Genomic DNA, 16739 nt, shown 5'->3' on the forward strand with positions numbered 1-16739 from the left:
GGGTATGTAATATTCCAGACTGAGTTATATTCTCCACTGTTGTGTGTGCCTGACTTTACAATGTCTTATTCTTTCAAACAGACATAATAAACCCCCCTAACCAGCTCGTCACTAATCATCTGAGCTGATTGGCCAGAGCAACAGGAAACGCTTTGCTCTTCCGATGTTACCATCCATGCGAGCTGTGCATCTAGCTAACCAGCTCCAGGGACAGCCGACTTGAGTTTAATCGCGTCACGTACGAAGGTAGGTCCTTCTTTAACTCATCGGTAAACACAGGGTGAGTGTTAATGTCAGCTGCATGTGAGAAAGCTGCAGCAAATCAGGCCCAGAGGCAGAGGTGCAGCCGGGGAGCTAGTGCTAACCCCGCGGCTAGCTGCTAGCTGCCAGCAGATCTCCAGCGGCGATAACACCGATGCTGCCCTCCCTGCTGCACCATATGTAGCCTGCACTGCCTTTATCCACCTCACCACTGTCTCCCTCCGGCCCACAGCTGAAGAAGAAACCCCAATGGTGGCAGCATGAAGATCAAGCCCGCTAGAAAGGAGTCGCTGCTCAGAAAGAGAAGGGGAACCACACAACAAGGCGATTTGCTCATAGTTAAAACTGAATCTCAAGTGCAGCTGGATGATAAGGAAGCTAACCAGGCTAACAGTAATGGACTTGATCCCAACATCCAGATCAAAGAGGAGCCTGATTTGCATGCCATCAGCGAGGAGCACAACGGGGACATATCAAGCTTAAACATTAAAGATGAGCCTGACTCGGATCCTCAGCCAGAGTGTGAATTCAGCAATGCAGCAGTCAAGAGTGAATCAGAGGCGAGTGTGAAGGAAGAGAATGAAGGTGAGGAGGCGCGGCACGAGGGGGAGGGTGCAGACAACATCCAGGAAGACGAGGACGGTGAAGGAGGACAACAAGAGAACCATAAAGGTTAGTTCATGTACCGGTGGAAAACACAAATGCTGGAAATATTTGATTGTATTATTCCCTACCACTTCATATTGTGGTGCAGTTTTCATTATAAAACTGTAAAATCAGTATATTGTGGATTGTTTGTATAACATGTAGATTCGATATTTATCATAAGGTTTCTAATGCTCTGCTCTTTCTGTGTTCTCGCCTATTAAGACTCTTCCGCTGAGTTCTTCCCTTGTCCACACTGCACCGTCTCCTTCACCGACTGGGATTTCTTGGAGAAACATGTCAAGTGGGTCCACCAGAAGCAGTACCTTGCCACGCTGAAAAAATGCCTCTCCGGTCGCAAGCTCAACCTCATCTCCAAGCACACCTGCACCGTCTGCAGTAGCACCTTTAACTCCAAGGTACACCTCCGGGTCCACGTGCGTGAAGCCCATCCGTCTGCCCCGCCCCGCAGACTCCACCCCTGCCCGACGTGCGCCCGCAGCTTCCAGTACCTGAAGAACCTGAAGAATCACTGCCAGCGTTGGCACAACATGTCTGTGGTCACAAGAGGGGGGCATCTCAGTTGCGCCGACTGCGGGAAGAGCTTCAAAACAACGTGGGGTCAGGGGCCGCATGTGTGTCATGAACCCGAGGACACGAAACCTCACGATAAGCCGGTGTGTCTGGACATTGGTGTGCAGTGTTCGGAGTGCGGCAAGAAGGTGAGCACACCGCAGAGCTTGGAGGATCACATGCGCATCCACACAGGAGACAGGCCCTTTGTCTGCAAGGAGTGTGGCAGGAGGTTCTCGGAGCGCAGCGGTTGGCGCCAGCACATGAAGATCCACACGGGGGAGAAGCCGTACAAATGCGAGGTCTGCGGGAAGGCCTTTCTGCGCTCACACCACCTCAAATGCCACTTGACCACTCACTCTGGCAAGAAGGAATATTCATGCTCTCAATGCGGAAAGCAGTTTGGATTCAAGTCGAGCCTGGACCTCCACCTGAGGTCTCATTCCAGTGAGAAACCATATCACTGCAACGTGTGTGGCAAGAACTTTAACACCAGCAGAAACCTGAGGGTCCACACTAAACTGCACACCAATGAGAAAGGCCACCAGTGCGGGGACTGCGGACTGAAAATTGGGGATCTCGGGGCTTTAAAAATACACTTGCGGACACACACAGGGGAAAGGCCGTACCACTGCACAGTGTGTGGCAAAAGGTTCATTCGCCTCTCACATCTGAGAAACCACCAGCGCACGCACACCGGCGAGAGGCCCTACAAATGTACTGAATGTGACAAGAGCTTCACTCAGTCTGGTGACCTGGTGAAACACAAGAGGATACACTCAGGGGAAAAACCCTTCGAATGCCCAGACTGCCACCGTCGCTATACTTCCTCTGGGGATCTGGGCAAGCACATGAGGAGCCACACTAACCTGCGTCCCTACTCATGCAAAGAATGTGGGAAAAGCTTTCGTTTGTCAGGGCATTTAAAGACCCACATGCTCACCCACACGGGGGAGAAGCCATACTCCTGCCCTAAATGCCTTCGCAGGTTTGCTCGCTCTCACCACCTGTCCGGCCACGTCGCCAAATGCCGTTAAGTCTTTATGGGAGTGCTGTTTGGATGCTAAACAAGCAAAACTCCAAGCTGTAAATATTAATGAATTATTTATATGAAGTTGCTCTAGCTCTCCTGACTCAAACAGTTTTAATTTATTTTGGAAAGTGAACTGAGTATATGAATGAGGTTTACAGAAGCATGGGACTTTTTTTTAATGCACTAGACTACAACTAGTATGGTTATGTCCAAGATTATTTGAATTACTCTTGCAAGATGTAATTTTAAAGGACTTCTAAGAAAACTATGGGGATGGTCATTTTGTCATATGGGGAGGTTTGATCCCTGCATTGAACACTGTATAATTCGCAGAAATGTAATAAATTGATAAATTAATGCATGAACACAAGACAGTGTGCTGTTACCCTGCCTCAAGTCACTAGGAGACATACTGATGCCATGCAGTTTGTTTTTAAATGATGTTTTAAAATAATGTTGTTATTCATTTGTACAATGTACAAACAACAGGACAACAATGTCTGGAACACAAACATAATAAATCACATCCTGTGCAGCCTGCGACCCAATTCCCATCCCAACCTCTCTGCAGGACATTACATAGTAATACAAAACAAATAAAATTACAAAAATAGACAATAAGAAGAATCAAGTCCATGGGTAGTGATTGTGTGAGGACTATCTGCAGTAATTAGTAAGAACGAGAACTGTAGTAAGTAAGAACACAACACTGTTTAAGAGAAAAATGAAGGCATTGTTATTTTTAATAAACACCAAATACAGCAATGTCTCGTTTCATACTGGTGACACACTTAATGTTTTGTTTTTCCATCTCTATAAATTAAGTTAAAATATCTCAATCTCTTGTCTCAGTAATTAGTACACTACATGGCTGTGTGGCACCATCCAAACATGATATTTATTTCTATTTATTCACCCTGTCCTAGAGCCATGACCCCCTACACACGGCTGTTTGTTTACACTGCACATGATTTAACCTTGGTGTGCGGCACGGGGTTTCCCGGCGGGGCGGTTTAGCCTCTCAAGAGCATTGTCCCAAACGGAGAAGCTCCGGCCACGGAGGGGCAGCCGCAGCCACAAAACGTGCGCCCACCTTCTGGTTTGAGCGGGCAGACCACGTGGAAACCCGCCCGAGATTCATTCATTCACTCGTCTGTTTTGCGGGGTTGTTGTCTGCAAAGCTTGGTAAGAAGTGCGTGAATCATCATTTCAGAGCCGGCGTGTCTTTTTTTTTTTTTTTTTTTTTTTTAAACTTTGATTATTATTTTTTATTATTATTCTGAAATGAATCGGTCGCACATGAGCGGAGCAGACCGTGCCTTTACTTAAAAAGGGACGCACGCACGCATGTTTGGATGCGCACAACCTCAGTCAAACAGTCAACATGTGGCTGCTGTGCTAGCATGACTCTGCCTTGTTCAGTTACATTAACAGGAATGACATGCATTCAATTTATTATGTAAGCTGTGAATCAAACAGATTATGCATGATGGAAGTTGTAGACACCGACCAACTTGTTTCAGATAACCTGTTGGTGTGACAGCTGGTGCATTTGGCAAGTTTTCACTGACTGTTTTGTTAATAGAAAATTCCACATAAACTGACTGAAGAGGACGGTGTCAGCCAAGCAGGATGGTTCAGTTTGCCAAGCAGGGGCGTGGACGTCCTAAAAAGACAACCCGAGCTGAGGAGAATCCCAAACAGGGTCCAAACAGGAAGAATCAGTCCATTAAAAGAGGACCGGGACGCCCAAAAAAGACAGAAACCCCAGGCCGAGCAGGCAAGGAGTCCCGTTTGATCAACAAAATGATCAGTTTTAACAAGGCTTGGCCCGAGAAGGATCATCCTCCCCCAGTTACAGCTACCGAGGAGGAATCAGAGCATCCTAAAAAGAAAGCACCACATGCCAAGAAGGACCGCTCCCAGGTAAACAAGGTGATGAAAAGTGGCAAAAGTAATTCCTCACAAACCCAAGGGGAGATCCCACTTGTTAATAAGCTTAGCAGACCAACTAAAATGGGACGTGGACGCCCAAAAAACTGCATACTACCACACACAGAAGATTTGGGCAGTAGTCAGGAGATTGAGAGTAGTGATAACTCTAAAAAAATCAAAGAGGAACCGGCAGACCCGGAGTTGCATGAAATCTGCCATGTAACAAAGTTTGGGAATTGGGAGTTTGAAGGCCTGGAGGCGTTTGTTAAAGAAGAGAGCGAGCCGTGGTTCAGTGGACAGCAGGAGGAGGAGGAGGAGCAAGACCAGGCAGAGGAAAACAATGCAAGTAAGGCACCACACAGCTGATCTTATGCTAATCCACCACACAACAGCCATACATGCTAAAATACTATTTAATTTTTTTTCTTCTATGAACAGCATTGCTCATCCATACAGGTTTTTGTAAACCCATAGTATTTGCCTGATTTTTCTATTGGTTATTTAGCTTTGCATCTCTTAACCTCACAAAGTCTTTTATAATTGTGGTTCTGCTCAAATTCAAAATAACTAAAAGCTTTATTTGAGCTGATAATGCTAAATAAATGATGAGAGGAGATTTTCTAAATGCTTTCTAACACTGATTTATGACTTTCTGCCTGCACTTCTGCCGTTCAAAAGTGAGGTTCAGCTGAGAGAAGGCGGAGCACTTTAACGCCACAATCAATCTCATGTTTAGATTGAATTCCTGCTGCAACAAATTCTCAGTTTAGACTTCCCGGCCGCATGAGGTGAGACAAAAGGTCTTTAACGCACTGTCACAGAATGTTTTCCAACATGACTCGGGCCAAAATGAGTAAATTTTCCTCTCTCAGTCCCTGTAATTTATCAGGTAAATAAATGATAAGTAGAGTAAATTACCTTGTGACACAGATGTGACATCATTCCAGAGAAATGAAGCTACACTTTCTCTATTACCCATCAGTTCAAGGAACAGTTTTGCACTGAAAGTTTTGTTGGCAGTGGTCCCAGTCTAACTGTATTTTCAGTGCATGTTGTCCACAGTGGAGACTAATAATCCTCTAGTTTGGCAAAGGCAAATTTATTGCAGCTTCTTACATTAAAACGATTCACATTAAGATGCACTGGACCAACTGAATTTTACTAAAAAAGATAATATAATGAAATTTTAAAAAACGTGCTGAGTGATACACATGCTTTATATGGACATACTTGAAAGTGAACAATATAATTATGAGGCGTACAAAATTACTTTACACCAGTAGTTGGAAAAAAAATCTACCTCAGCTTCACAGTGATTTTATTTATTCAACAACGAACAATTTTGGAAAAAGATTTTTTTTTTTTTTTTTAATTCAGTAAGAGCGCTCCAGGTAAAATCAGCATCTGTTGTAGATAAATAAATGATGGCATTGTCAAGCGAAAGTGAGAGAACAGCACACGATTAAAACATAAAAATGCTGTAGCACTAAAGGTCCATAAAGTCAAATTACTGGTAGAACTGCATTGTATTTCATTTTATCTATTTTTTTTTTTTTTTTTTTTTTTTTTTTTTTTTTTAGATTTTTTGTAGTGAATAGTTTTTAGGGCTGGCACTGATCACATGCAGGTGACCGTTTTGCCACAGACAGGTACGATGAGGCACTGTTGAGTTAACTCATCGAGCACGGCTCATATCTGCAGCGCCGAGCAGGAGGCACACAACAGATCACACTGGCAATGCAGAGTACGTCACACTCTGCCACAGGCAAATCACACCAACTGAGGGACACATGTCCAAGGTTACTAGCACCCACATACTCCGTGAATAGATTAAAGGACGCAGCGCAGATGCTCAGACTATTCTGGCTGAGGTTGTAGCCACCCTGTCAGAGCCTGTTGCCATGGAAATGGCTTGTACAACTGCAGATCCAGCGTAATCGCAATGAACAAAGTCACACTCAAACATGACATTTGAAAAAGACGACAAAAGAAAGGAGGCAGCTGCTGAACCGTTTCTCCTCCACGACAGCAGGCCTGGACGAGTCCGAATGGTTTTTGGTTTGTTTGTTTGTTTATTTGTTTTGTAGTCGGGAGCAGAATCTGGTCTGTGGATGTCACTTAAAAGATTTCACCACAGTTTGCTCAAATTTTACACCATCCGTGGTTCTCGTGATGAACCCATCATCCCAGTGGTTTTCCTGCTGCCTCGAAATAAAACGCAGGTAAGCGACTTCACAGAGTTTTCCCCAGTAATGTGGCTACTTTGGAAAATAGATCACAACTTAATTTTGTGTGACTCAATAGCCTGTGCAGCTTGAACTGGCATTTATTAACTACCTTGCTTTTTGTTTTGTAGGTCACATACAAAGGATTTCAAAACCTCTGTGTTGACTTGCATCCCCAGAGGTAATTATGATGGATTTGGAGCAGGCCACTATCAGCGCACTGAACAAGGTTTTTCCAGATGCCCACCGCCAGCTCCGCCTCTTCCCTCTCTGCAAAACACATTGGAGATATATTTAAGTGGTCGTGGGAGTTTCCAGCTGCTACAAGAGAGATTTTAGTTTTGTGCTGCTTCTCAGGATGATGCCAGCTTTGCCCTTTGCCACCCACTGAATGTGACAGTGCTACAGACAAAAATTTTTGCACTTAAGCGGTTTCAGGAGGAGCGTGTTTGACAAGTTTTAGGCTGCGACCTTGGCAAACAGCCTCTGTCCTTATTGCAGAAGCGTTGTGAAGAAATTGGATTTAGGTAGTCTAATTAGAGCGCACACATTGCTCCTCAGGAGTGTGTGTCTTCCGTTTTAGCTCAATTTGGCTTTTTAAGTACAAAGTCATGTGAGAAGCAGGAGAAACAGGTTTTTTAAATACTTCATGATTAAGGTCTGCATGTATAACCTTTTAACTGTATTGCACTTTTTTTTTTTTTAGCCTGTGTGCATATATTTGAACACTGGTATACATGTGAACTTGTCATGCAACATTTTGTGTCTTTATCCACATACTTTTAAAATAAAAGAAGCAAAAATGATCACTGTTGGCTCATGTTGCACTAATTAGGCTTTTTAGTCTACTGTGGGCTGTTACTGTGTGCCTGGAGTGGTTTAGGATCAGCACAATCGACACCCTTCAAATTGGGAGACTGGTAAAAAAACAACAAAACTATTGCTACAATGGTTTATCACCAGCCTTTGAGTTATAGTTGATAATAAACTGATAAAGATAAATAACATATTTGCTCTGACCACACACAACAGGACCTAGGAACTCACAGTTAACCTGAGGTTATATAATGTTTTCCATGTTCTCATTAAAAAAAATAAATACATTACAATACTTAGCCCATATATTCTAGCCACTCTTCATACTAAACTCAACATTTCCACAAGGTTTACTTTTTCCCAAATCCTGGAAACATTTCTGCAGGTCTGTAAGTTTGATTCTTTAAGATTCATCTCTACTTATTCCTACCATGTCTGCACTGATGCAATACTAAGTCATGCCATCTTGTTTTCTCAGAGACTGAAGTGAAACTGGACATTAAAAGTAAGTCATGTTTAAATAGAGTTGTACCAGATAATTTACAGTTACTTATTTCCATTTCAGTTTGATGACGGACAGTTTATACCATGTATTTTCTTTTATGCACTCCTCCCCTCCTCAGCTCCGCCTCTGCAGGAGACGTCTGAGTTTCATCCTTGCCCGTACTGCACCAGCTCCTTCACCGAGCCCGGTTTCCTGCAGCAGCATGTCAAGTATCAGCACCGCGATGAGTACAATGACACAGTGAGACGAATGTCTTCCAGGCTGAAGTTTTCAAAGGACTCCGCAGTGCACAGCTGTCCTGAGTGTAATTGTACTTTCCAGACTTCAGTGCAGTTAACAGTCCATAAAAACCAGGCCCATCCCTCTGCTCCACCCAAGAAACTTTACACATGTCCAGTCTGTGCTCGCAGCTTCGATTACCTGCGCAACTTGAGAAATCACTGCCAGAGCTGGCACAAGATGTCTGTCCATATCTTCAAGGGACATCTGCGATGCTCAGACTGTAGGAGGAGTTTCATTAAGTCCTGGGGACAGGGGCCTCATCAGTGTATTGGTAGAAAAACCAAAAGCAGGTTTGCTCATCCTGAATATACAAAGCCGGTATCCCTTGTAGTGGGTGTAAACTGTCAAACATGTGGCAAGACACTGAAAAACCTCACAAGTCTGCGGAAGCACATGGTTTTGCATACTGGGAAGAGGCCTTATGCCTGTGAGGAGTGTGGCTCAACGTTCAGAGACCCCAGTACGCTACGTAAACATATGAACATACACACGCAAGTTAAGCCACACGAATGTGAGGTGTGCAAGAAAAAATTCTCAGAAGCAGGCATTCTGCGTAAACACATGATCGTCCATACAGGTGAGAAACCACACTCCTGCTCCGAGTGCGGGAAGGCCTTTGCTTACAGACAAACATTACTCAGACACAAACAGACGCATTTCCCATCAGAGGAATGCGTTAATTGTCCAGAATGTGGCAAAAGCTTCAATAGCAAGGACAACCTAAAACGTCACATGAAGATCCACAGAAAGACACACCAGTGTGGTGATTGTGGACTAAAGGTGTCCACCTTGCAGGTATTGAAAGTACACATGCGACGACACACAGGAGAACGGCCCTATCACTGCAGGGTGTGTAACAAGAGTTTCAAACGCCGGCATCACTTGCTCAACCACCAGCGCACCCACACAGGCGACAAGCCGCACCAGTGTGACCAGTGTGAGGCGAGCTTCACTCAATCTGGGGACCTCACCAAGCACAAGAGGAGACACACAGGGGAAAAGCCGTATGTGTGTGCTGTTTGTTGTCGGGCATTCATTTGCAAAGGGTCTCTGAACGCACACAGTGCCAGCCACTCAGATGCACGTCCATACGAGTGTGAGGTGTGTGCCAAAGCCTTTCGCCGGAAGCAAGAGCTAAGTGTTCACAGGAAGACGCACTCAGAAAAGAGGCCATACCCGTGCCGTTACTGTGGTGGCTGCTTCAAACGCAATGGACACTTGAAGATTCATCTTAGTAGATGTCATGTCATGTTAGAAAATCATCAGAAAAACTTGGATCTGAATGATTGATACCAGTGGCTGCATGACTAAAATTATTTATCCTGGGTTTACATGAGTATCGAGACCTTGAGAAATACATACATAACTCACCATCTTCCAAACTAAAGAGTGGAACTTGCTGTATAACAAGGGTGAGAGATCAGATGTTTTACTTTGTTGTACTCAAGGCATAACCACCCCACAGGGAACTTGCAGACCAATATTAGTGGTTAAAAAAATCCAGCTCAAGCCAATTCTGCACTCAGGTCCGATACTAATCAGGGATTACACTATGAAGATTGGACAATTTAAAGTGTGGAGATAGTAGATAAACCCATACTTTAACCTTAAACACTAACATAACAGCTGTGCAGGTGTGGTCCTATTTTTTTTATTGTCCCTTTTTCTTTTAACAATTTTTTCTAACACATTGTGAAAGTAGAGACATTTGCCCATGAGTTGGAATTGTGGGGAGACGTTTTATCTCAAAATTCAAATTGTTAAAATTGCTTTGAAACACTAAAAAGAAACAATAAAAAAGAAAAAAAAAAAAACAAGTCATGCATCTGTTTCTCATACCTTTGTTGAAGACCAATGACACAAAATCAATTCAGTTTACAACATGATAAAATTTAACTTTATTTTTCTTGGTCCTATTTCCCATTTAACTTTTCTCATTGTATTTTAATAACATGCAGCAGACTCTACGGTTTCAAGTTTTAATTGAAATAGTTTTTATAACTTTAAGTAAGTAGACACCAACAGCTAATACCTGTCATTTATTCCTCCCTCGGAATAAACTTTTTAGCTTTGGAATATTGAGTTCTGAGAAGCAAGCTATTTCAGTAAATTTCTTACATATATACTGTATGTGTATATGTATATGTATATGTGTGTATATGAAAGTGTAGCTGGAAAGAAGTCCACTTAAGTTTTTTAAAGGCATATGACTGTTATATTTACATTATGTTAATTCTATGTTATATGTAACAGTTTTCATTAAAAAAATAAAAATAAAACAAAGCTATATAGTGCAGGTGAGATAAAAGACACCCCGAATAAGGGACTTAAAACACCTGACAAAGACTCAAGCCCCTTCCCAAAATATAAGACGACAAAATTCAGCATGAAGGAAAACTAATCACAAAATAAAGTACACAATCATTTCCTATACCTTAAAAATTACCGCTGTATATTCAATGTTCTCCTTTAACCTATAATTAAATTTAGCAGTGTTTTCTGCATTTTAATGTGTGTTTGCACCAGGCTATGTATGTGTGCCTGTAGAAGGGCAGTTACCGGAGGCAAACCTTTCTCTCACAGTCATTTATACCCAGGATATGCATCACTACGACAGGGGCTCCAAACAAACCTGTCTGGGTCAATTCAGTGGGAATTGGTCTATTATTTTTATGTCCGCGATTACGAGGACAGAGCAGTAACTACGACTCCAGCACAGATAACAAAGATGTATTTAGGGGTAAATAATATTGAGTGTACCTTTGTTTAAAGCTGGAATCAATACTTCTTAAAGCGTGTCCATTTTTCATTTAGCCGCGTCATGTCTGTGCGGAAGAGGGGCAGAGAGATGAATGGGTGGATCCTCTAATTCCCCCTGTTGCAGTTATCATAATTGTTGAACAACCACGGGTTTTAAAGATCGGGCTTGAGGAGAGGCAGGCCACACAAAGAAAGTTAATAGATTTGGAAAATTGAGATAGATTGCACAGCAGCCGATTTTGGAATGATCCATTGGCTTGGCAGGCAGATGGACAAATATGATCCGGGGCTGAGGAGGGGGGATAAAGCTCGGCACACAAACACAGGGCAGCAGGGAATGCATCCTGACAGATTAAGGTGTTACTGTTTAGCCTTTGCGTGCAGAGAGTGTTTCTCCCATCGTGTAGCGGGTGATAGCCGGATATGTCACAGTTTGAGGCCTGCATCGGTTTTAATGCAGATGAGTTGGTCGGTGGATTCTCCCTGAAAGGCCGTAATGAAACAGCAGTAGTTCCTCTCTTGAGTCACCAGGGGGAAACGGATAGCTGTGGAAAGGATTCTTTAGGGAATAGGCGAGATGAGGATATCTGCCTCTCCCCTCTGAAGTTCGGGCCATTTGTTTGAGCTATGATATGGTCATTGTTGCATGCCAAAATTGAGAGTTTTTTTTTTTTTTTTTTTCTATAAAGCAGTATGATACACTCTTCTCCATCAGAAATATTTGCCAGTGTTGTTTCAGCGGATAGTGCTCGCTGTGTACCACCCCTGACCCTGTCATTTGTCTGGTGAAGGTGGCTTTTAGAACCTCTAAAGGATATATACAACATCACCATGTGATATATCAGGATGGGCCTATATTTGTTTCCATCCGTTTTGATATCGGTCATTGTTTTCACATTTGATGCATTCGGGCCTCTCACTGCTCCTCAGAAATCTTTCCTATGTCCAATTTTCCCCTTTCCCGTGTCCAATTTTCCCTAATATTCAGATGATTATGGCATGATACTTTCCTTCCCTCCTCTCAGTATTCTACTCTTTTCCGCCCCGGCTCCTATTTTCCCCTGATTCTCTCTCCCTCTGTACCCTCTGATGTATTTGTGACATTCTGCCACATGGTATGAATGTCCACAATGACATTATGTTTCATCAGTGCAGATATAGATACACTGCAATGGCTGAGTCTACTGCAAATCATCAACAAATCGAAACATAAAACCTTACATTTATTTATTCTTCCCTGTCCCAAAGCCAAATGGCAGAAGCATTTTCAATCTGTCCCCCCTTGACAGACAGTTGGTAATCTTTTAGGTTGCTGTCTGAGAATTGAATTACCCCATATTGGATCTTATAAAAGTCCAGTTGGGGGGATTTTCTTTTTGTGATGTAATTTGAGCTATCCAATTTTCCTTGTATTTACTGTCTATATTTTTGTCAATTTGGCAGAGGAACACATTGTGTGCGTTGGCGCTAGGTGTCACTGGTGTCGTCACGCTACGGTGGTTTTGGTGTTGGCTGGCCTCGGAGGTCAGTGTGTGGGAAGAGATGGTGGCTCTGCAGGGCTTTGGGGCGGCTCTTGGCCTGTCCCTTTGGGCTCCAGCAGGCCCACATCCACTCCTCTCATTCATGAAGGGGTCAACACACGGGTCAAAACACCCCGTTTGACTCCCCGCAACACACTGGTGTGTGTGGGTGTAGATGAAACTGGGTATTTTGTGGGCCTTTGGAAAGATGCAGCTGGTATCAGCTCTTACTTTTTTCCCTCTCAAGTCAAAATGTGCCTAAAAGCATGGCTTACACAAAGGAAGGGGAAAGAAAACACCATTAAATTGTGTTGCAGTGAGTGTTAAGAGTGGGCTGCCGAGGCTGCAGAGTTACACATAAAGCGATGAATAAGACCCTGTTTAGTCCCTATTAGTATCACTGCATTGACAGGTGGGTATCAGGAGCTCTTACTTCTTTCTCCCGCTCTACCACTAATGCTAAAACTGAGAAACTGTGCCGGTCCAGGCTGACATGTTATCCACCAAGCCAACCGGTATCATTGTAACTGCTGGAGTGGATCTCTTGACCACAGCCTCCCTCCTCCTCTTATCCCACTGTAACCTTTTGCTCTCTCTGTCTGTTTAGCAGAGGGATAGAGATGTGGAGGGCGAGAGAGACTGACAGTGTGCGCTCCCCTGCTCAGTAAATATGAACTGCACCCAGCAGACAGACTCATTCATCACAGGGGAAAGAGGGGGAAAGAGGAGGGAGGGAGGAAGACAGAGAGAGAGAGAATGGGGATGGTGGTCGGGGTAGAGGGACAGAGAAAGGACTAAGAGAAATGTCCAAGAGGAGAGGGAGGATGAGGAGGAAGAAGAGGTGGGAGGAAGAGGAAGCAGATGGAGAGAGGATGAAAGAACGGAAAGTGTTCTGGGTGAAGTGAGTGGGAGAATGGGATAACAGGCTGAAGAGGTGGAGAGAAACTGAGATGATTGAAGGATAAATAAAGGATAGAGGATGTGCATGAGGAGGAAAAACCTCAAGCATGGGCAAGCTGATGAAATATAGGAAGACATTTTATATTTCATCACCAACAGTGGCCTTTTGTTATGTCTCATTAGTGATCTCGTGGCGGGATTGCTGCCTTTAAGCATCATGTTTTCAAAGCAATAGCACTTTCTTGATACCTACTCTCTGAGCTCACATCGCCCGCTGACTTGTTGCACCTCACATTTTGGCCTTGAACATACAGCTAAACGATGACGATGTGGAGAAGGTCATGTTGCATCACTGCACCAGAGCTTATATTTCTTAATGTATAGCGAAGTTTGTGTACCAATCAATTCAATTTCGCCTTTTTCAGGGCTTACCAAAAGAGATAGGTCAAATCTGATCTGGACCCTCAAACATCACTTTATATTTTCAGAGCCATGATATTCTTCACACAGCCATGGTGTTGTTCCAGTGCTCTCATATCCATTCACTTATACAAATACTCTGGTCTTGCATTACATATTTGCTGTGTTTTCCTTCTTGAGCTTATCACTATTGTTGTGCGCTATTACTTTACTAAAGTACTTTGACATAAATCATTTTTGCTTTACTTATTCAGTTATAGGTGACATGCAATTCAGTTTTATTTTAGAATAAGAGGAAAAACTCCAAATGCACCCATAAATGCAAGGTTGGAAAAAATTGTTGAAAACACCAGAGTCCTTTGCCCTTTCCTGTCCATGTCTTCAATTTCCAACAACTTCCCCCTTTTCATTCCCACCAAAACCACCTCCTCTCTCCATCTTTTTCCACTCCACCGAAAGACAGGAGAGAGGGAAGATGATGTGTGACAGATGCCATATTTCGACTTTCTGTCAGGGAGATTAATATTGACACAGTGTGTTTCTTACCAGAGGCTTGTTGACTGTGTGTGTTGGGCTTTGATTTCATTATCCTCTCCTCAGCCACTTTTTTCTTAAGAATCAGACAATAACAGATGTGGCGACTGAAATAGAGACACTGATATTGGAGGGGCTGAGTGAACAAGTCATATTGCTGGGTGGAGTCGGCCATCAGTCCTGTTTGCTGTGGAAGTATAAACCCCCAAGGGTACCCAGAGCACAGAGACCTATCAATTTTCCCCTCACCCCCGTACCCCAACGACAGGGTGGACGGTAAGATACAGTAGGCTATATAGTGTCATAATAATTTCAAACATAGTCTTAGATAACTTAATTTAACCAAATGACTTTGCCAAGGTGATCATGATAGTTTTGACTTATGATTGAAGAGGAAACGGGTCTGCTGGCTTGGCAGACCAAAGCCCAGACAGAAAACTGATCCACAGCCAGAGTGAAAAAAGAGCAGTACATACTTTTGGCCACTGGGGGCAGTGCCAAGCATTTGTTAAACAGTTAAACTAAGTAGAATATATGGTGGTCAATGGATTTAAATGCTATAAAGTGATCACTACAGTTGATTCCAAATATTTACTGTCATCATTACAGTACGGCATTTATAATGAAGGTATAAGCTGATATGAGATCAGTGGTTCTAAAATTATGGCAATTTCGGAGGATTTCCACAAGCATTCAGGCTATGTAAAAAAGTATATTTTTTGTTCACCAGTGCACAGTAATAAATAAAATAAAATAAAAATTATAATTTAGAGAGATGGTTTTACGGAGTCCCAAGTCCCTCTGACCATTGACCGCTGTTCATTTTACTCTGTTTAGCCCATAGACTATAACTTCACCTACAGGGGGCGATGTAGAGCACTAAAACTTGACAGTTTAGCCCCTCACATATTCCTGTAGGTGGACTATTCAAGATACTTCATTGTTACATCTCATTATACAAGCACAAGAGAGTAAAATGCTTTGGTTTCGGTTCCTCAAAATAGAGTATAAATAAGAGCATAATGTTAATAGCAGTATTATAAAAGTAATAAAGAAATAATAAAAATAACCATAACAGCTGCACTATTTCCCCATATATATCTGCATGAACTCTTCACTCTGCCTGGTTCATTCAGGAGAAACTCTTCCTCAAATCCCATAAGTGGTGTAATCTCTCCTTTATTCATTCATAAATTCATTCATTTTCTTTACCCACTTCTCTGTATTTATGTGTTTCTGTGTGTGTGTCTGTGTGTGTCTGTGTGTTTGGGGTGGGATTGGGGGGCTGCAGCCTATCCCAGCATGCAAAGCGTAGAACAGTGTATGATGAAAATGAAATTTCATTCATTCAAATTTCATTTATTGCTAATTTGAACAATTCACCAGAGGTTTGATGAGTCTGGGCCGAGGCGTTGCCATCCATTTGTGAGCCTGTGAGAACTTTCTGATAGTTATCGAAACATTTCTGGAGCAGATACACAGAAATGGATTCTACAGCTTCCTGATTTTGTAATTTCAAAGCATAGGCTTGCTGTTGGTGGGAAAATAAAATCAATAGGCCTCTCTGGAGAGCAGGTACGGGCCTATAGTCCTATGATATGAGAAAAGCTCCGAAACAGGAAATACAGCTGAAGGAGGAGGAAATAAGGAGGAGCAAAGCAACTTCAGCGAATAAACAAATAGAAAGCAAAGCAGGGGAGATAATGCAAGAGGGAGACAAGAGGCCGACGGCGGAAACAGTTGTCGCCAGAGACTTTTATTGACTTTTTTCCCCTCCTCGGTCCACGTGACCACCAGATAAATTCACACAGAGAGGGAGAGAGAGAGAGAGGGAAGGAGAGGGACTGGGGGGAGAGAGAGAAATGAGAAAATAAATTACTCTGGAAAGATATGACGATAGGCTACACGCGGCTTTAAATCTAAAAGGGAATTCGCGACACACTCGACCAATTTGTCACTGTGCTTTTTGCCTCTTTTCATTTCTTTTTTTGGTACTTTCCCCTCTATTATTTTTCACCCCTTCAATACCCCGATGCCCCTAATTTACCCCACTTTTCCCGTGTAGGCCTGTCCAATTCTTCTTCACTCCATGTTTTCCAAATCAATTCTCTGTATAGAATCCACACATTGTATGTAGGACTGTCTTGCTGTTGTCATGTTAGGATACTTTATAGGATTTATTTTCTTTTTTTCCCCCTTATTGTTTGCCCTTTCTTTGGCACAGTGATGTCATTAACCTGCCTGCTCGAGTCATGTAAGGTGCTTCCTTCCACTCCAACTCAAGCCTCTTTAGATGTGTCTGTTTATAATTTATGACAAATCCATAAATC

The 16739-nt window shown here is 43.0% G+C and overlaps 2 protein-coding genes across 5 annotated transcripts; both read left to right on the plus strand.

Annotated features, from left to right (window-relative positions):
* Positions 1-104: 104 nt before the first annotated feature.
* LOC115374217 (zinc finger protein 2 homolog) lies at positions 105-3277 on the plus strand. Its single transcript, XM_030073029.1, has 3 exons — positions 105-246; positions 494-933; positions 1132-3277. Exons 2-3 carry the CDS (start codon positions 522-524, stop codon positions 2514-2516), a joined length of 1797 nt encoding a protein of 598 aa, XP_029928889.1. The 5' UTR covers positions 105-246; positions 494-521; the 3' UTR covers positions 2517-3277.
* A 304-nt stretch (positions 3278-3581) lies between these two features.
* LOC115374206 (zinc finger protein 708-like) lies at positions 3582-10442 on the plus strand. Of its 4 annotated transcripts, XM_030073008.1 has the most exons (4): positions 3582-3697; positions 4098-4793; positions 7967-7993; positions 8112-10442. In XM_030073008.1, exons 2-4 carry the CDS (start codon positions 4145-4147, stop codon positions 9563-9565), a joined length of 2130 nt encoding a protein of 709 aa, XP_029928868.1. In that variant the 5' UTR covers positions 3582-3697; positions 4098-4144; the 3' UTR covers positions 9566-10442. The 4 variants fall into 4 exon arrangements, 2 of the variants coding, with proteins under 2 accessions (XP_029928868.1, XP_029928867.1); XM_030073007.1 differs by lacking the exon at positions 3582-3697 and having other exon boundaries at positions 3720-4793; XR_003929599.1 differs by lacking the exons at positions 3582-3697; positions 7967-7993; positions 8112-10442 and adding exons at positions 6535-6669; positions 6804-7478 and having other exon boundaries at positions 4660-4793.
* The last annotated feature ends 6297 nt before the right edge of the window (positions 10443-16739 follow it).

Source organism: Myripristis murdjan, chromosome 16, assembly GCF_902150065.1.
Source record: "Myripristis murdjan chromosome 16, fMyrMur1.1, whole genome shotgun sequence".
Taxonomy (NCBI): domain Eukaryota; kingdom Metazoa; phylum Chordata; class Actinopteri; order Holocentriformes; family Holocentridae; genus Myripristis; species Myripristis murdjan.

What these genes read in the sequence shown, in the direction of transcription:
- LOC115374217 (XM_030073029.1), top strand. Translation starts at nt 522, where the DNA reads ATGAAGATCAAGCCCGCTAGAAAGGAGTCGCTGCTCAGAAAGAGAAGG. An exon ending in ACAACAAGAGAACCATAAAG is followed by an intron (nt 934 to 1,131) that starts GTTAGTTCATGT and finishes TCGCCTATTAAG; the next exon opens with ACTCTTCCGCTGAGTTCTTC.
- LOC115374206 (XM_030073008.1), top strand. Translation starts at nt 4,145, where the DNA reads ATGGTTCAGTTTGCCAAGCAGGGGCGTGGACGTCCTAAAAAGACAACC. An exon ending in GGCAGAGGAAAACAATGCAA is followed by an intron (nt 4,794 to 7,966) that starts GTAAGGCACCAC and finishes TTGTTTTCTCAG; the next exon opens with AGACTGAAGTGAAACTGGAC. An exon ending in AGTGAAACTGGACATTAAAA is followed by an intron (nt 7,994 to 8,111) that starts GTAAGTCATGTT and finishes TCCCCTCCTCAG; the next exon opens with CTCCGCCTCTGCAGGAGACG.